The sequence below is a fragment of the Scophthalmus maximus genome, chromosome 6, assembly GCF_022379125.1.
Source record: "Scophthalmus maximus strain ysfricsl-2021 chromosome 6, ASM2237912v1, whole genome shotgun sequence".
Taxonomy (NCBI): Eukaryota; Metazoa; Chordata; class Actinopteri; order Pleuronectiformes; family Scophthalmidae; genus Scophthalmus; species Scophthalmus maximus.
Genome location: NC_061520.1, coordinates 14099783 through 14120131, shown reverse-complemented (window position 1 = coordinate 14120131; position 20349 = coordinate 14099783). Strand labels below are relative to the sequence as shown.

The 20349-nt window shown below is 42.4% G+C and overlaps 2 protein-coding genes across 8 annotated transcripts; one reads left to right on the top strand and one right to left on the bottom strand.

Moving 5' to 3' along the window:
- Positions 1-502: 502 nt before the first annotated feature.
- Positions 503-3848, top strand: arpc4 (actin related protein 2/3 complex, subunit 4). The gene is made up of 6 exons (XM_035632245.2): positions 503-653; positions 1809-1927; positions 2015-2126; positions 2239-2334; positions 3004-3174; positions 3345-3848. The coding sequence occupies exons 1-6, from the start codon at positions 651-653 to the stop codon at positions 3348-3350; spliced, it is 507 nt and encodes a 168-aa protein (XP_035488138.1). The 5' UTR covers positions 503-650; the 3' UTR covers positions 3351-3848.
- Positions 3632-20114, bottom strand: pfkfb4b (6-phosphofructo-2-kinase/fructose-2,6-biphosphatase 4b). 7 transcript variants are annotated; one of them, XM_035632231.2, is made up of 14 exons: positions 19916-20110; positions 11835-11951; positions 11175-11271; positions 10400-10466; positions 10232-10306; positions 10080-10136; positions 9501-9622; positions 9210-9417; positions 8502-8648; positions 8302-8406; positions 8081-8210; positions 7837-7899; positions 7489-7553; positions 3632-5554 (listed from the first exon to the last, which is right to left on the bottom strand). In XM_035632231.2, exons 1-14 carry the CDS (start codon positions 20100-20102, stop codon positions 5495-5497), a joined length of 1500 nt encoding a protein of 499 aa, XP_035488124.2. In that variant the 5' UTR covers positions 20103-20110; the 3' UTR covers positions 3632-5494. The 7 variants fall into 7 exon arrangements, with proteins under 7 accessions (XP_035488124.2, XP_035488128.2, XP_035488125.2 ...); XM_035632235.2 differs by lacking the exon at positions 19916-20110 and adding an exon at positions 14104-15048; XM_035632232.2 differs by lacking the exon at positions 3632-5554 and adding an exon at positions 6968-7421 and having other exon boundaries at positions 19916-20113.
- Between the last annotated feature and the right edge of the window lie 235 nt (positions 20115-20349).

Below are 20349 nucleotides of genomic sequence, written 5' to 3'. Positions count from 1 at the left end.
GTAATGCTTGGGTGAGTTGTAGTGTTTGAAAAACCTGGTAAACGCTTCCACAGTGGAGATTTGACCTCCACAGGACGTCACAGTCACTGCACCTTAAACCTCCTGTCAAGGAGCGACCACTGGCACTTTGACAACGACCTCCATAATCTCACATTCCATTCGTTTGTTTTTTTGTAGTACACACAGTTTACTCTCCAGTATGCAGCATGCATAACACCAGGACCCTGAAACTCCGATAAATAGCCTTTAACCATCATCAATTTTATCATTCACATAGGATTTTTCTGTTATGACATGAATAAGGCCAAGGTCAGGACACTGAGCCTCAACCATCTAAATCTTTTGTGAAGCAGTTCTCTGTTACAAGTCAATCAGCCACTCACATTCATGCAGCACTTTTTCTATCAAACATCATTCATACACTGCCGTCAGGGCAAGTACAGGAATTGTTCTGTTTGTTCTTCTGCTTTGCTTTCATTATAGGTCATAACTATGAACTGTAAATACTAAGTCAATATTGTTTTGACAGGTTGGAGTGTTCGTCAGTGTGACGCGCGCCTCGGCGCCGCACGCGCACCTCGGAAGCGCAGCGGAATTCCGGTGTTCTGACAAGTGAAGCTGCTTCCGCCTTCAGCCGCCTCTCCGCAGACATGGTAAGAGAACCTGGACTCAGACACTGACACACTGACACAGTTGAGCGGGTTCATGCGTCGAACCTTGTCGACACGAGGCCGTGACCGCTCCTCGACCAGCGCCGTGTCCGTGCGGGAGGCGCAGCTCGCCGTTCCTCGCCCCCACCCACCGCGGGCTTCATGTCCACTAGCTAGGCAGGTGGTTAGCTAACAGGCTAACGGGCTAACGTCAGTCGAGAGGAAACACGCGAGAGCGTTGAATGTCCTCAAACATATGTTTTTATTTTTTTTTTATTTTGATTTCTGGTCTTTTTTAATCAGCTGACACTTACCATAATAGCTTTGTTATCTTTGATAAGGTGATATTCTAATATGATGTCCTCCCTTCTATATAGAATATAGGATCTAGAAACCGCCAGCTTCTGCAAAACACTTAACTAAAAGCTGTTTTTGATCTAAACTCCTAAATCTCTAATTTACAGTTTTTACTCCGGTAGACTTATTCATAGCTATTATCAGCCATATTCATCATAGCTAGTATTGACAGGTTATGAGGTGAGTAGGCTCCACTGTGGTTAGGGATGATAAGAACTCACATGTCCTGCTCAGGGTCGTTTCAGCAGGGTAATTAAAATACATACTGTATAAATTAGTTCATTTATATCTTTAGCTTCAATATGTACATGTTGGGCTAAAGGTCGTCATGATGTTGGGCCCAGCATCTTATTTTATATGTATTTTCACTGTTTCACTGCACATGTCAACACAACCCTGACATGTAGACTGTGCAAATTTGAAATATCCCCCTGGGCAATATAATCCATTGGCGTTTATCTCCTCAGATAATGCACATACATGTTCAATTTAATATTTTCATTGGATAGAATTTCAGGGACATATTCAGAGCAGGATGATGAGAATGTCTTTAAGACATGCTATTAGAGCTTTGAAGGTAATTGAAGTAAAGTTACTAACCGGTTCGGTGAGTCTGTGTGTGACATGTTGTGGGTTGGCCTGTGCAATCCGAGTGCGTCGAGACATACTGTTTGCATTAATCAATTTCCAGGAAGGAGTGTGTATTTTAAACGTGCTGATCCACAGCACGTTTCAAATGCACTCACCTGTAGATACCAATTCACTTTCTCTGAGGACTAATTCTCAATTGTTCTTCCTCAGACGGCCACCCTGCGACCATACCTCAATGCGGTGCGTGCCACTCTGCAGGCCGCCCTCTGTCTGGAGAACTTCTCATCACAAGTGGTGGAGAGACACAACAAGCCAGAAGTGGAAGTGAGGTGTGTCCGATTTTGCGGCTCTAAAACCAAGAAGTTCACAAGTTACAAAAATCAATATTGATTGTATGCACTTCTTCCCATTTCCAGGAGCAGTAAAGAGCTGCTCCTCCAGCCGGTGATCATCAGCCGGAACGACAAGGAGAAGGTTCTGATCGAGGGCTCCATCAACTCCGTCAGAGTCAGCATCGCTGTGAAGCAGGTCAGTTGGGCGTCAAACAGATGATCACATTGTTACTGATATGATGACGTGAAAAATTACAACCATAACCGCTACCCTGACGACTGTTTACATCCATCTGCTGCTGTTGCAGGCAGATGAGATTGAGAAGATCCTGTGCCACAAATTCATGCGTTTCATGATGATGAGAGCAGAGAACTTCTTCATCCTCCGGAGGAAACCAGTGGAGGTCAGCCACGTTTACCTGGATCTCACACATGCTGCATAAATACAATTTACCCAAAATGCCCCGATGACCATTTTGTATAGATGTTTTTAATTTCATTCGAACAATTTATAACACATTTTACTAAACCCTCAAATTTTAGTCAAGTAATTCAGAGGTTCTCAACCTTTCGAGTCGCAACTGACCAAAATAATCAGACCAGGCATTTTCACACTGGGTCATGAAGCCAATTTCACAAAATAAAACCTCTTTTTGTTTTCTTTTGTTTTGTCAAAGCACTAACCCATTTGCACCCAGATTAGACTCAATAACATCCATTATGAGGCAGATCGAATCACTGGTACAGACAATTACATCTAAAAACAATCCCCAATTTAAAATGTCTGGCCACCTCCAGGTTGAGAATCACTAGTTCATGTAGTCAGGGAGGTAAAGTATTACTGTATGCAGGAGTCGTGCTTCATAAAAACCCTGAATGCCCCTGGAATATTCCAGTTAATGGAGACAGAAATAAAATTGATTGTTATTTTTAAACTCTAGGTGAAAGTCAGTGATGGTTGCTATTTTATTTTTAGCCACAAATGTTGGCATGTACTTATTAGTTAATGAAATCAATAAATAGTTAGGAAATGCTCTAAATAAATATATATATATATATATTTTTTTTTGCAGGGCTATGACATCAGTTTCCTGATCACCAACTTCCACACAGAGCAGATGTACAAACATAAACTGGTGGACTTTGTCATTCACTTCATGGAGGAAATAGACAAAGAGATCAGTGAGATGAAGCTGTCTGTCAACGCCAGGGCTCGGATCGTCGCCGAGGAGTTCCTCAAAAACGTGAGTTGCAGTTTTTCGACATGTGTTTATAAGATAAATGGTTTGTTTTTGTTATATATTTCATAGTAGTGACCAACAGACTTACATTGTTGTAGATTCTGTTCCAGTTACTCCGGTTATTATGGTTATTTTTTTGGAGCTCAGACGTTGTTTTTGTTTGACTCTTGCAGTTCTGAAAGGGAAGAACACTTTCCTTTTGCGATCTCCGCCATCACTTTGGAGCGGACGCGTCACGGGGCAGAGACAAGAGAAACTGCCAAGAGAAGTTAAGAGATATAAGATCTACAGTAAAGATGAACTGGCCAATGGGGTTTTAACCCTTTAACCTTAAAATGCCCCTGTGCTCAAAAATATTGACATTTGTATATAATTAATTACACATTCATTTCTGCCTGTAGAACATCAGAACAAGTCTGGGCAGGTCCTTAAAAAGAAATGTAATCAGTATTAATGGGCACAGGGTGAAATGGAAATTATTATTTAAAGTTTTATACAGGTACACACACACATATAAATATGCACATTTCATTTTGCAATGTTTGTTACGACATGAAGGCAATCAACCAGTCCACATTTCTTGATTTAGTACACAGAATAGACCCTATTGTAGATGCATCATTAAAATGAATAGACCTCCTGTCAGTAATGATGTAATAAAAACATTATTCTTTGTATTTTAGTGGGGGGGTTTTTTTATATCTGTTTTGGATCATGAAGGTATGAAGCGAGAACAGAGGCTCCGCCTCTCCCCCAAACATCACAGGTTTACTGAGACTTGACAGTTGAAGACAAACAAGGCATTTAGATTGATATCATCAGAACAGTTATATACAATATCAAATGTATAATATTAAAGAAATTGTTCCCAAAAAAATGACATACAATATAATACATGTTAATGCTCACACAAAACTTACATCAAACAAACATGCTTGTTCAGTTTGCACAGTACCGTATTTCATTCTCTCAAATACAAACGGGTATTTGTTTGAATGATAAAATCATCCATCAGCCGTTTTTAAGTGTCACACTTGGGACTGAACATTTCCAAGATCTAATTTCACTGTTTCTCTTAAAATCCAAAGCCCCATAAAGTTAATTTCCAAAATCTGTTTGAACTTTAGATTACAGAGCGTTAGCTATAGTGCCTTTTAGAAACTTTTCAGACCCCTTCACTACATTTATTATATGGCCTTATGCTGAGATAAAAAAATATACATTTCTGAATAGACTCAAAACCACATAATGACAAAAAAAGAACAGAATTTACAAGAATCTTTGCAAATCTGTTAGAGAGGAAAAACTGAAATATCACATTGACATAAATATTCAGTCGTTTGCATTGGCTTGTGGATCCATTTCCCAGAGATGGGTTTGTGTTGAGGCTCAGGAGTAGAAAAGGCTTCTGGCAGCCAACTGAGCAGTTTGGGGAAACCTTTGGTAACAGAGATGAGCAGGAGCTACAGTTTCACTTGTCGTGGCAAAGGGTCTGAATACTTATGTCAACGTGATTCTTTAGTTTTTAATTTTTAACGGGGATTTTCTTTTTATTTTACTGCAAGAGTGCAACATAACACACTTTGTACATATTTGAGGGGTATGAATGGTTTATAAATGCACTATATACTGTACATTTGACAGAAAAATTGTCTGTTTCCACCCGTCATGGTTCGTTTGTGGGGCTCTGTGTTGTAGGAATTTAGTCTGCACCTTTGTGTTTTTTATTTAAACTTTTCATCTTAAATCTTTGTTAACTCAGAGTAGGTTCACCCAACAGACAGGCTGCTCTGCTCTTAGTTTTAAATTTAAATCAACAACCAGGTGAAGGAAAGCACTGTCAAACAAAATTAAAATGTTCATTTGTGTCTTTTGAAAAGTTTCACACAACAGTCAGGGATCAAGAGGAATTTTAACAGAAGTAGCTCCAGTCTCCTCAGTCTTTTTTTGGGTTATTCACCCAAGAAAAACATCCCCACGAGCACTGGAAGCATATGGCAAAATATACACATAGTGCACAATATACAGTAGTTGACAAATATAATCCATGGAAAAGGACAGTGAATGTTAAGGGAATATTACAACTGCAAAAGCAAACGTACATATCAAAAATACTGTCTAGCCTTTCCGAGCTACAGTAACATTACAGGTCACAACAAACAGACGTATAAAAATGGATTGTATTTACTGAAAGTGCTTTTTAGTTGGAGTCTGGGAAGATGCTCAATTCCCCAGATCACGTGACGAAGCTGCTGCAGCGGGCGGCCGAACATTGTCCGATGCTGTCTGACGAGGTCTCGGCTGTAACAGGAAGTGCAGGAGATCAGAAGTGAGTGGGGACCGTTTGCAGAGCGTCTTCAGTGCTACGCCGCACAGTCACATTCTGAAAGAGTCACACAAGAGGAGACGGCGGAGTTATAGTCCGACGTCACTTATCTGATATTTACAAATTTAAATTTGTTTAAACAGGAGTATGTGAATGGAACTTGACAAAGATATTATATGTGATTAACAGTTCTCAGTCAAAACTATTTTAAGAGGAACCACATAATCTTCCAAATTTCCAATCATAAAACAGAACAAATTATCAGAAGAAGCAATACATAAGTAAGCATGTTACTGTAGCGAGCAATTCATGTCTCTACAAATTACGTCTTTAAACAATGGTCAGTTGCCCATATGAGCCATGACAGGTTCTGCTTGATGCCATTGAAACCCCTGTAAATACTGAACCTGAAAAGTTCCCTTCCTATCGTTCTTTCAGTCTATGTCAGGAAAAATCAGCTGTTTGTGTAAGGAAGTATGAACACAACATGAGGCCTAATAAGGAAGTGCATATTATCCAGAGTTAGTCTCTTCAGAATGACATTTCTTCTCTGCGTTTCCACAGAAAAAAACTTATTTCATGGTTCATATGGACGCCTGACTATGGTTTCAAGAGACAAATGTTCTGATGGTGACTCAACAATTACCATGTTTCAATGTCTTCAATAATCTAGCTTTAAAAAAAGCTTCTTTTTTTAAAATTAAAATATCTTCGTGGAACCCACAAATTCAACAAAATATTTTTTCTTCTGAGCTCCTGGGCTGTCTCTTAAAACAGACTCAAAACACTGGAATATGTTGTGTGAATGTGAACACGTCAGTGCATCTTTAACAAAACAACTGAAAAAAGTAACAGAAGAGAATCTTTTTTTCCAATTTGAATATTTATGTTTACAACACGTAAAATAAAAACATGAAAAAAAGTTACATTTGATCAAGTAATTGAGCATGTGTGTTTTCTCCAGTGAAATAGAAAACAAATGTTGAAGACATTGTCATAGAGACAAGTTCAACTTAAAACAAGATTACTGTGATGAAAATTAGTAATAGTGTCATTTTGTATGCAGCAAAGATGAATGTTGAGGTTAAATTGTATCCACTAGACACAAGTATAAAGAGAGACCGGTTATATATCACACAATAACTTTATGTCAATCCAAAGCACAATCAGGGCTATTGTACATTCATGATTTATGAAAATGCATGATATTAAATTTTAGACTTTTTGAAAACAACAATGATTAGGAAATGTCAGTGCTTGTTATTATGTTCTTCTCAGTCATAGTATTCGTTCCACCACACCTTTCTACACTTGTGAGGACCCTGCTTGAAATAATGCACTTGCTATCCCCTGAACATTTTCCTCACGGCTAAATGTCTAATCACAGCTCGACCGCTAATTCTAATCTAAGTCTAACCTGAACCGTCTAACGGTCCTTCAAAGTAGTGAGGAACCGGCCAGAATGTCCCCACGGTCTAAACAGGTCCTCACAAATAAACAAGTGTTCACACGCGCATGCACGCACACTCACAGCTGAGTGATTTTCCTGAAGCTCAATTCCAGTAATGTAGTTCCTACAAAGATTTTAAAAAACAGCATAGTGCCATCATTTCTGACAAAACTGAGAAATAATAATGAAACCAGGGAGATGGTCAGGGTGGAGGTCTTGGTTGCCGTCAGGGATCCCTGGTGGACGGACACTGAACACAACTTCCTGTGTGAAAGATTGACATTTTCTGTGCGATGAAGAGATGAAATGGATGGCTCAACGCCGACTGCTCGACGTGCTTCAGGGGGAGATGCAGACAGAACTCTCCAGACATCACGGCTCACATAGCTTCTAAACACGCGGTGTTTTCTGAGACGACGTCCTGATTCAATCGAAGATCGCAGAGGATGTTTTCTTGAAAAGGAGGCGAAACCCCTGAAGGGGATTCAAGTTGTCTACATCGTCTGCTGAGAGACATTTGTGTGCTGCCTGGGATACCTACCTCAGGTCGGTCTCGGTGAGTGTTCACAGCGTCCACGCTTAAACACACAGACTCCACTTTACATCCTGAGTAAGAGCAAACGTGACAAACATTCCCATTAGATCCAGTCGGGCTGTGTGGTTAACCATATATATCAAGAAAAACATCTCATGTTGTTTTGTGCTCTTATGTTATTTTGCTGTGCTGTAAATCACTCAATATTATATACTGGAGATAAATCATCCAGTTTTCTTTATTTAATATATCTGAGTCAAAGTATAACCATCCAAAATGAAACATGCAAGAAGGTCCTTCAAGTTATTGTGAAAAAATTATAATGATAGTCAAAATGCAATAAATATAACTCACCGTAAGCCATGGGGGTCAACTTCAACACCGTGTGCAAAGGGCACTTGAGATAAGGCAACTCGTCTGTGGAGACAGAACGGGAGTTAAAAAACATCTTATAGGTTTTACATCTTATAGGTTTTACATTCATTTGAAGAAAAAAAAATGAATCAAAGTACTTCAATATGTTGCGATTAAGTCAGAATTTAAAAACTATTAACAAAAAAATGTTTTGTGCAAGGTGTCCACTCTAAGTCCTTCATACCTGCAGACTTGTCAAGGAAATATGCAAGAAGACAGCGCATCACAGCTTGATGACAGATCACCAGAACGTTCTCCTGTCTCTCCAGCTCCATGATCACCGGCTCCAGTCGCTGCACCAGGTCTTCATACGACTGAGGATCACAGACCCGTCAAAAAACACTCACAAGGACAGAATTCACCTCTAGATAATAAGAACTGGACTTGTGGAGGAATCTGCCTCACCTCTCCTTTGGGGTAGCGGTAGCGATACTTGTCTTGGTCTCTCAGTGCAAACTCCAGGGGGTAATGCTCTTGAATCTCCTCATACATCATTTCCTCACACACACCCTTTGTAAAAGATGGAAGGTGCGTTTAGCTCAAAGAGACAAATTGAAAGAAGCTGCTGCTGTATTCTCGTCTCACAAACACAGAAATCAACGTACAGCATCTATTTCGTTCAGAGGCTTCCACTGTTCGTACGGGACGCCGAGGCACTCTGCCGTCTGGATCGTCCTCTTCATCTGGCTCGTCCACACCTTCAGATCTTTGATATTCTGCTCCTGGATGAATTTCATCAGACTTCTGGCGAACTAGAAGGCAGGAAATCAAATCCATCAAATAAAAACTGTGGTTTATCTTTAAATACATTCACGGTGAAATATCTGTTAGGCTACATCCACATCACATATTGTAGTTTTAGTTTTGAAACGCATCGCAGCTTTCTACAAGAGAGTTTTCGTGCTCGTGGCGGAGTTTTAGTTTGAAAACTCCGGGGCTGCATTGTTGTCTGGACGGGGGCAAATCGGAGATGTTTGGAAATGGGGACGCAGTCACCTGCATTTGCTTCTTATCAGTCATGACTTGACTACCAGCTTTGAAGGTAAAACATCGTAAAAATACTAGTTCCACCTCGTTGCTGGTCCAAGAAAGGAAATATCTGAAGAAAAGTACCAACCAACTGCAAAGTAGACAATCTGCTTCCTGTTCACACCCGCACGCAGATGCACAATGCATGTGAATGGTTAAGTTACTGATATGGACGGAGATGTTATAGTTTTTGTTAGAGTCGATGTAGCCTGAGACTTCGCTGCTCTTGTTATGCAGACACACCACATACACAAACACACACACACACACACACACACACACACCTCTTTTCCTCTGGCAGACAAGCCCGAGTCTCCTCCGATGCGTCCCTTGATGTTGAGGTCACTCTCACCGTGGCGACACAGATAGATGGAGCGTGGCGTAATGTGGATGTTCATCAGGTAGTAGACGATTCGGCTTTGGATGTGGTCAAGAACGCGGTTCACCAGGTAACGCCGGCCCACGTCCATGATCGTTATGTAGGACAGGTCCCTGGAGCAGGAGAGTCAGTGAGCCATCTGCCATCTTGAGGAGACCACTTAAAAATCTACTGTGACATATTCGTGTGTCCTCACCTGTCCAGAGCCTCGTCCAGGGGTTGGTAGGAGGATTCGTAACATTTGATTCTCTTCATGAAGTCCTCGATGGCCTCCTCTGTGTTGCAGTGAATGTAGTCTGGGCTGCCCAACTTCACTTGCTGCAGGGGAGGAAACACAGGGAGAGGATGTGAGAAGAGAAAGGGGGATGTCAGCTGTCGGATGCTGCTCAAGCTCTTTTCCATGCTGAGTTTGTTTGAATCTGACCCAGAGATCAAAAGAAAAAAATAAGAGCTGGACTGTCCTCCCACTCCCCCCCCCCCCCCCCCCCCCCCCCCCTCAGCTCATCAGAGTTGAGGTGTCTGTTGCTTTAGGACCAAGAGCTTTATCACCAAGAGGCAGAAGTGAAATAGTCTGTCTATCAGCACCTAAATCTAGTTCATTTCATCCAACTCTTGACATAAAAAAGTGAATTAACATATTTCCAAAATTGATGGAAATATTCCTTTAACATATGCAAAGGCAAATTAATTTGTCCACTAGTTTGTTTTAAAAGTATCCATTTTTTTATGTTAATGATTTAATTGAAACTGGACTGAATAAAATGAGACTTCTTACCACTATGTTTTGCGCGATGACATCTGGGTCCTCACACACAGACTCCACAAAAAACACCTGTATTGATAAGACGATATTTTAAACTCTGAGACCATCAAGTCAAGAAGACTTAATGGATTTGATTTGAATCTGCCTCAGTTTAGTGAAGGTACCTTGAAGTCATTCTGCTCAGCGAACTTGACAATGGTCCCTCTTCTTTCTCTTGTTGTATTTGTTGCATCAAAGACCTGAAACAGCAGGAAAAAGCAGCCCAGACTTATTTTTCATTCATTGCATTTTCATTTATCAAGCAGAACTCGGGGACAGTATGAAGGACTCACCGCCACCTGTCCTCCTTCGACACTCAGGTACTGTCGGACATCATTTAGTGCAGCCAAAGCACACTGACTGTTGAAAGACAGCACTCACACAGTCAGTTAACTGCAGCGAAGACAAACATGCCCAACACAGTTTGTTTACCGAGCAGCTACATCCAACGTTGAATATCAATTTTAATCTCAGACCATTTTGTTATGTGTGAAAAATTTACTCAGATGAGCCTGAATGAATAATGGTTGACAAAAATGATCTTCAAAGATGTAGACATGTTGGACCCAACAAGCTCGAGGAAAAACGAAGATAAGCAGACAGGAAATGAATCATCACATTAAAAATAAGAACTAAGAATTGTTTTGGTAGCACGGTGGTGCTGTGGTTCACACTGTCGCCTCACAGCAACAAGGTTCCTGGTTAGAATCCAGGTTTGGACTAGACATGACAGGCTCTAAGTTGACAAACCTAAAGGATCATGTTTTGCTTATTGTGATGTAAGCCACACAAATTTTGAAGAGCCCATTTCCCAATCAGACGCATTATTCAAACCTCGAGTTTGGCCCAGTTATATAAATGGCACTTTTAAGGAAGTTAAAAATTAAATGAATAGCCCCACAGCAATAAAATGACGTGTGTGTGCGTGTGTGTTGTAATTGCTGTATAGAGTGTTTAAGTCTGCAGGTTTTCCGTCACCGATCACCTCGGCAGGAGATGGCTGCTCGTTGGTCGTCCTCCCCTGCATCACATGTAAACTGACTGCTGTAGAAATCAGTGTAGACTCACCGTCTGATTTTTAATCCCTCTTCATTATCTGGACGGAAAAACTCGAAGGATTTGTAGATCTTCAGACACTCCCTCCGATACTGGCCAACATTGAACTCTATTACAGACAGAAACATTGTATGTTTAATAATGGAGCATAGCTAGTAGATATAGCTGGTAAATATCTGTGTGTATGTTGGGGCTCTCACTTTTTATTCCACAATTGTTATAATGTGGGGGGAAACTTTAATATTTGAACTGTTTGAACTCAACTTTTAGTCTTTATGTGCTGCAGACTGTCCAGCAGGGGGCACTCTCAAACTTCACTCGCAGCTTGACCTATGGCGTGACCTGCTAACATATCAGCAAACTTGGCGACTAGTGTTATGCCATTTGCTAAGAAAATGGTTCCTTTGAACAAAACACTACAATTACAACAAATCTGCGGTCTCACCCGCTAGCTTGGCACACCCAAGTGTAGGAGCTGAGAGGAAGCCACAAAAGTGCCCATATTGCAGAAAGCATAGGCTGGATTCATTTGACATCTTCCATGAAGTAGCTCAGATTCATCTGAACCAATTGCGCGTTGTTCCAAATTCACTTGAACTTGACTTTTGGAAAAAAGCGAAAGCCCTGGTGTGTGCATGTGTTTGTGTTCGTGTTGGGGAGCGCAACTCGTACCTTTGGTTGGCACACCTATCCAGTTTAAGTAGCGAGTGAGCTTCTTTGAAATGTAAGTCTTCCCTCGGGCTGGAAGTCCTACAGTCACAATGAGGGTCGGGCAATTTGTCATACATACTGAAAGAAAAGAAGAGAAACACAAACTTTGAATAGATTTTACTCATTTCAGACACATTTAATTTACTGAACATTGTGGTGCCTGCAAAACACTCATCTGACATAAAATACCCACACACTCAAAACACTGACAATTTGAATATACTGCGTACACTATAGGAGACTATCTTAAGAGAAAGGAAACCTAAGATTCACTTTCACAGCATTTCCACAACAAAGAAGACGACTGTGATCGTCTCTCAGGTCTGTTGGCAGCCCGGTGTGTAATCTGTTTATTGAAGGACCTCTTCTCTTCGTCTTCACCTTCCTCATCCGCATGAATCCCAACAGGCATATGAGCAAAGTGACCAAAGGCACAGAGTAGCAGCATTCATGTGAACATTGTTCCATTCAGCAAGAACTGAATGAGCATTGAAGGTTGTTCACAATAAAAGCGAGAGAGCACGATTTGATGACATTTCGACTCCCACTTTGTGACAGTGACACACATTACTACACAACATCCCTGCCAGAGAGGGGAGATATCTTTGATAGGACAACTGGAACAGGCTGGAGAATGAGAGAAGATGAAGAAATATCCAGGTGTCAAACTAAAATACTGAATTCAAGGTTGGAATGGAGAAGGTAGACGACGGCAGAAGATACCAACTCCGACCTACTAGCTGATTAATTCAGGACAGCACAGTGTTGTGGAACAACAAAGGTCAACTTTGGTCTCCGTGGTCTGCTGGTAATTAAAATTTGGACTTCACTGAAATTCCACACATGATACCCACATCTTCAGAGATCTATGTTACTGAATTAACTAGCATCATATTATCTACATGGTTAGTATTATTGAAATGATCTGGTTTAACTCAGATTATTCAGGAAAGCCACTGTGACACACTGGACATCTTGGGTGCAGGGAGTCGTGCAGAGCTCTTGTTGTAGTAGTGTTCATCGCCTTTCATTATATTTACATGTATATACGTAACCATATAAATACATGTGTCACAGTTAGACAGGCCAACACAGTAAGGCAACACTCGTTGATGGGGGGTGTTCTATACTATATGAGCTCAATGATTTTGATGAAGTTGAAGAGGCAGAAGTGTCGAGTGCAACATTCATATGGAGCTAAATCCGGGGCCAATTGTTTTTATAATTCAAAGAAAATATTTGAGACTTAAAGTTCACGTTTTGATCTCGTACTTTGAAGAATAAAACAAGTGCGTTCAAAATAAAAATAAGTGTCGGAAAAGCTTTTTTCAACTCAAATATTATTGTTGATTCAGTCCTGGAATTCTTTTGAATGATTTTTTCCTTTTTCACTTTCAGAAATATTTTGATATTTGAGGTCTTATTTTTTCAGTTGCAGATTTTATGTTTTCAGGTTCAGATCTTGTTTTTTGACAAATTTTCAAATTCCCCTTTTTTTCCACTTTCAGCTCTCTTTTTTTTTTACATTCAGCTCGATTTTTTCCAGTTCTGACTTATGGCACTTATCTGGCTTACCGCACACATCAACATATTTAAAAGAATTCCAGAATTGAATCAAAATAATATTTGATTTGAAAAAAACCTTTTCCTACACGCCCGGATTTAACTCCACACATTCAGAGCTGGACTTGGTGCAGCTTGTGTCAAAACAGCTTCAGAGCTTGACTCAGCAGAAACGAGCAGACCTGCAGAGAGAGAGAGAGACATGGGAGGAATAACACAGCAGCTGCTCACACTCACACTCACACCATCAGACGTTGGATGTGAGAGGTGGTCCGAGGCAACTGATGCATGGGGGTCATGTGTGTGTCATAGGGTCAAATTCAATTTAGAGAGATTGACATGATTTCTTCCAGGCGCTGTTCACATTTACCTCAGTGCGTGTGATTTTGGTCTGAAATATATATATATAAATAAGCCAGACAAGCTGAGTATGATGCAACACCGCAAGACAGAAAAGACAAGACTGTTCAGCACCTCATCGGTCCGCAACATCCAGAAAAGCAATGTGTAGATATCAATGAGTTCAAGGACCGACTGCGCTCAGGAAAACGTGCACACGAGAAAATATGGTGAGAAGAAGAAGAAGAAGAGAGATTTGATGACACACGTCGCATCACCTCCCAGTCTCATCCTCCGCGGCACCTCGCGACCAGATGCATCATCTTACCGCGTCTCTGGGCGATGTGTCCGTTCCTGCACGGCAGCCAGATCTTCCTCAGCGGGTTCTGGGTGAGCTCCCGCGGGGAAGTGTCCAACACCAGCTCTCCGTTGTCTAACATCGTGGGTGTTGCAGCGTCACCCTCCTCGCCTCACTGCGAACTGAGGCGGTGGGCTGCAGCCCCGCCAGTCTGGTCTGATACCAGCTGAGGAACAGCGGCTCCGTCAGAACCGTAACGACCGGAGACGACGCGCAAGGAGAAAGTCCAGTCACTGCTCGAACAACAGTTCGAGATCAACTCGATTCACCAAATCGACTTTGCAGTTGTTAAATACTTTCATGTTACAGCGTCTCCCCAGGTGTTTGTCGCATATTTTATATAATACAAATATGTCACACAGCAATAACACATTTATTTAAAGATGAACTCAAAAAAATGTTCAGTAAATAATCCCGACTCGAGGTCTACAAACGTGCTTTTATAGATTCACGAATAGATGTAAATAAAATGCAAAATTGTAATATATGGAGACAAATATTCCTTTCATAAGAAAATGAGTGAGTCAAATCAAAATATTTACTGAAAGGTAAGTGTTTGGGAATAAAGGCTTGGTAGGAGTTTGTATTTTCTGATGTCTCTAAACTGCCATGTACCAGTTGATGACGAGAAAAACATTTTTACAAATGTTTTCACAAACATTTCCCGAAATCTCCAAATCCTCCTTTCCAAGAATGAACTGTTACCGTAATCTCTGGTGGAGAGAGGACGGATGCAGAAGGAAAAACAAAAGCGTTCGTCTCACGCGCAGCACACATGGGCAGTGAATGCAGCTGACAACTCCACCAATCACAGAAGAGATGACAGGCCCAGCAGCCAATGGGAGGGGGGGACGCGGGATATGGCGGGCGTGCATGAGCACGAAAACTATCACAACCTCAACACTTCCACGACCTAGTCACGGCCCCACAGCTTCACGAGCACGCATCCTTGTTATGGCAAAAGTCATCAACAGCTACATTACCGCACACACACACGCACACACACACACACACACACACAGAACATCCTGTCAGTTGCAATGTCAATACTTTATCCACCAAGGATTTCGATCAGCTGCTGTTGTTGTTCAAATTTGGCGTCATTATTAAATTCATTATTGCTACCATTAACCTGAGAATCTTATTTTTATTTTCTTATTAATCTTATTTTAGAAGAACACTGCAATACAAGGCAAACTGCCAAATCTATTGAATTAGTTTTAAAGAGTGATCAATCAGATAAAAAAAAAAAAATCATGGTTAATGTATGATCTGTATTATGAATAAAATGTAATGACCTGAAAGGAACGTAACAAACAAAAAAGATAAACAGCGGAAATTAATTTAGCAAATATTCAATGATTACTTGTCCAGTTGAGTAATTTTTCAAGCAAAACTCTGGTCTAAGCTTCAAATGTGAGGATTTGAAAAAAGAAATGGGGAAAGATTCCCCGCACATCCCAGAATGATATTACCAAACTGAAAACAAATCCTTAGTTAAAAAGCAAGAGCCAAAAACTGTTGATATTTTTGCTCGATTGATCTCTTAGATTTGAATTATAGTTCGGTTATTATAATTATTATTAAGTATCCTCTCTATCTCTATCTTTCCTGACTTGATGAATTCGGAGGCACTAATGTTTTTTTCTCAGCCTTGATGAGACTTGATGTAGTGTGAACATTGTGACACCAGGGGGCACTGTATGCTTTCATGTTAAGGCCACAAGCGTGGAGACAGACAATGTAGTTAACACAAAGATGCACTAAGAAATGACTCTGATAGCAGGTCAGTTATCAGTTCAGCATCAAGTGTAACAGTGAACACAGCCAAAGGTCAGAGGTCAGTCAACATGTCAGCAGTACTAATCCCATCAGCAAGACACCTCACAGCATCCAGCAGTAATCCTATAAACACATGGTTCCTTAACTTTCTACACAAACATTATCGTGCTGGAATTCTTCATGTTGAGCTCAAGTTGGTTAAAGTTATTTTTTAAACACTTTGACAGAATCTTATAGTAAATTATTCAGATGTAAATAAAAATATTATTAACAATGAATATGTGCGTGATCTGGTAAACTTCTCCCTTAGTAAGGTGAAAAACCCACACATGAGCATAGACTGTGTCGAGTTGGACAGAATGAACTAATAACTAAAGTTATTTTTATGTTGTAGGTCAGGGTTCACCACCATCAAAACCTCACAGGTAGGGTCAAAGATGATAATGAGGTTGTTGAGTGCAACCAGACTTATTACATGACTGTAAAATAAGGAAATAATGGAGGGCTGAAATCAGGAGGTGGTGGTGGTGGCTGTGGTGGTAATGCAGCTCAAAGGATGCCACTTTCTTCTTAACCTCAAAGAAGAAGAAGAATTTAGTATGGAGGTCAAACAAACATGATGCCTATCACCGTCTTGCGGTGCGGCAGGCCATCTCATAAAGTGGCAGCGGGCCAGCAGCAGGCCGCTTCATTAAAGGATAGTGGGCCAGCAACGGGCCATCTCATAATGTGGCAGCGGGCTGGCAGCCGGGCATTTCATAAAGTGGCAGCGAACCATCTCATAAAGTGGCATCGGACCAGCAGCGGGCCAGCAGCACCCCGGGGCCATCTCATAAAGAGGCAGCTGACCATCTCATGAAGTGGCATCGGCCGGCAGCGGGCCATTTCATAAAGTGGCAGCGGACCATCTCATTAAGCGGCAGCAGGTGTACAGTCTCTTCGGCATCAAGAGTATCCGGACCACTTCCAGACTGATGGCTTAGTGGAGAGGTACAACAGACAGTTGAAAAAGCATGCAGAAGAAGTTTATCTCCTCTAATGCCTACAGACTTTGCCTACAGGCAGGCGTTTCAAGCCTCAATGGGATTCTCACCTTCATGGCAGGCAGCTTAAGATAGCAGCAGTTCTGATTTACATTGTTGCATCAGGATTCATGGTGTTCCTCTTTCTCGCATATCTGAAATGTTCCCCATTATTATCATCATATTAATCACTTAAATTAGTTGTCTGTTTAGTGTTTATGCAGTATGTAAGGTGGAAACTGAGGCATTGAGACATACATCCAACCTTGCTGCCAAAATATTTCACAAACTATCAGTTCATAATTAGTGTGAAAACAGTCATTATAATCCTAGTTTTCACAATAGTTTATTCCCTGACCAGTGGGACAATTCTGAAAAAATACAAAAAGTCACAAAAGTACAACAGATTTTCTTCATCACAAATTAAAAGTCTTTGGGGAAAAAAAATGTTACCTCTACATCTAATGTGGGCTGAAGTTCCCCTACAAAAAGTTCACAAACACTATATTTAATCATTTAGCATTTTTCCTATCAAATACACCCTTCGAAGCGCTGTTATTTGTTGCTTTTGCAAGTATAAAAGTCACCTATTCAAATACTAAATACCATAGTTGCATGTTTACAATATCAACCTGCTTTATTGCTGTGTCCATTGGTTTATTTTATGTCATGCATACACTGTATTCTGTAGAAAAGACAGAAGAATTTTGGTTTCTGCTGATCGTCAACACTACAGGACAAACGGAGGGTTGAGGTTGGCCCTTGACATACTTCTGGCACTACGCACATTGTGATTGATATTTTCTTGAGGGCGGAGTTTTGCCCTGTTTTGTTGCTACAATAAGCCAAAGAATACAGCTGGTCATCACATTTGGGGAGAGCTGTAAACAGAATGCAGCATTTTTTTCCCAGACAAAATGTGAAATTGTGACATGATCATCAAATGCACTGGCAATTATTTTTGTGTCGTTAATGATGATTCATTTACTGATCCTTCCAGGATTAATGTCGATGTAGTGCGATCGAGAATCAGTCTGTAGGCTCCGGTTGTGTTTTATTGTGACAGAAGAAGCAGTTTCAACTGAGCCCTGACAGGCAAAATGCATGTCTCTACTGCACAGAATTGCTACTACAATCAAGCATAAAAATAAAAGAATAATTATGACAACAACAACAACAACATGTCTGAACTTGAATGCCCCCAGATGCAAAAACATCTGCTCGATTCAGTGCACTGAGCAAGCGCACAGTCACTGCCTCGGCCTTACACACACACGTGTGGGCTACAGCTCTGCCTGAAGCCTATAATGAGATTCTGTGTGAGCGGGTGAACTTTCCCCTAGATAGAGAGCAGACAGAGGGAGGGAGGGAGGTGCAGTGAGAGAGAGAGACAGAGAGAGAGAGGGAGAGAGGGAGGCAGTAGGAGAGTAAGGATGGGATTTATTGTGATTACTCGGGACAGGGATGTGACGGAGAGAAAAAAAAGGAAAATATAAACGTCTTCGAGAATAATAAAGACATGAAAAGAAGGATTGACAAAGGGCCGTTTCACCTCAGGTGGCAGCCTCTGTGAGGCCTGGAGGTGACGGGCCGTGGGGTGCCCGGCCGCTGTGAAATGCATTCAGGGATATGATCTGTGCAGCATCCGCTGAAGCACACTTCTCTCCCTCTGCAGTGATAAACTCCTGAGCCTCGCTCAAGACGCCGATTCTTTTACAACCAGTCTACTTGTCCTTACAGCATCGCATTCACACTATTGTTGGCAACAGGAGCAGCTTGAAATGCACATGCGTATCACCGTGAGCCCGGCACAGAACCAGTAACTGCCCTGTATATTTGTTTTGCAGCACTGTTAAAATAAAACAACCAGCAGGCCACTTCCTGTTTTCTGCTCGGCCCCTGCCCCACCTCTCTGTGTGCAGGCTCACGGCCAGCCAGCAGAGCACATCTCCTGCTCACCGACACCTCGCTCATCGGCCACAGCCGCTCGTCCTGCAGACCTTGACAACACCTGGCCACATCCGTGCAGGGAGCAGCGGGTCAATCCCTCCAAGACCTCACAGTTGTGTCCTCTCAGGATGACAGCACAATAGACGTGAGCGTCCCCACTCCAGCCACATGACCAATAGAATGACATAATAGTCTATTCCTGTCATATCTGAGGTCTTTGGATTATATAGGCCATAGCATCAGCAGTGGTGCAGGTGCCATCTGTATGAACACAGTGCTCGGACAACGGGAGGATTTCAGACCCATGTTTACAGTCGAGGCTGTGAATAAATGAATTAGAAGCCTTTTAAAAGTGAGCGTGTCGCGGCTGAGCTCCCCAGGGACTGGTGCCCGTCAGAAGGAGCCGTCCCGGCTGCAGGGAGGACCGGGGTTTCCCCGGGGACATTAAGAGGAAAGTGACAGGAGCCTGGAGGTCAGGGTCCGCAGGGACCTGCTCCGACAACAAGTTGGTCCTCCAGCAATTCTTCTTCTGGCTTCAACTCGATCCGATTGTCAAAGAGGGGCGTGCGCGCCGTGTCAAAGAGATCGCTCTTCGACACGACGCGAACAACAGGGGACACGATGCCTTGTGGAGACATCTCGGAGAGACACACACCTCCGTGTTTACATCCCCCCGACTGTCACTCCGCCGACCGACTAGCTTACATGCTAACTAACTAACTAACTAACTAACCGAGCGACCGACTAGCTTACAGGCTAACTAACTAACTAACTAACTAACGAGCCGACCGCCCGACACATCCCGTCTGTCTGCACAGCGATTCACGGGTCTTCACTCGCCACTCGGACGCAGGAACAACCCGACTTCTCTGCCCCGAGCCTGTGTCGCAGTCAGTCCCGCCTCTCAGCCCCGGAGCCTCGGTGCCTACGTGACACGGACTTGTTTACTTCGGCCGCCTGCTCAGCTCCCCGCTGCACTCGCGAGTGTCGGGACGTCGACACAGGGGGGAGAAAGGTGACGGTCCTACCTGCCCTTCCGCGCGTGTTCCTCGGGCGGCAGACGCCCCTCATGGTCCCGGGTTGAAGCCTCCTCTGTCCCGGCGTGACGCGGAGTGAGAGTCTCCGCGGCGGCGGCTCGGGGGTGAAGCGATGAATGGAGCGAGGGAGAGAGGGGCGTGCGCGCCGTCGTGTCCGGACACGCGCGCACGCCCACATTTGATTGTTTGTCTCGTCCTCGTGCGCCTCTGTTGTGTTCACGCTCTCCCACTGTTCGAGGGGGTTCGAAGTCTTCTTGTGTGAAGACCATAACAAACACCCCCCCCCCCCCCCCCCCTCCAGGGTTCCGGTCATTTCATTAATTGCCAATTGCACCATTAAGACCTGACCTAAGACTTAAAATTACCGCTATAAGGCCACAGAAACAAGGCTTGAACAAAATATATTGACACACTTTTGAAATAGC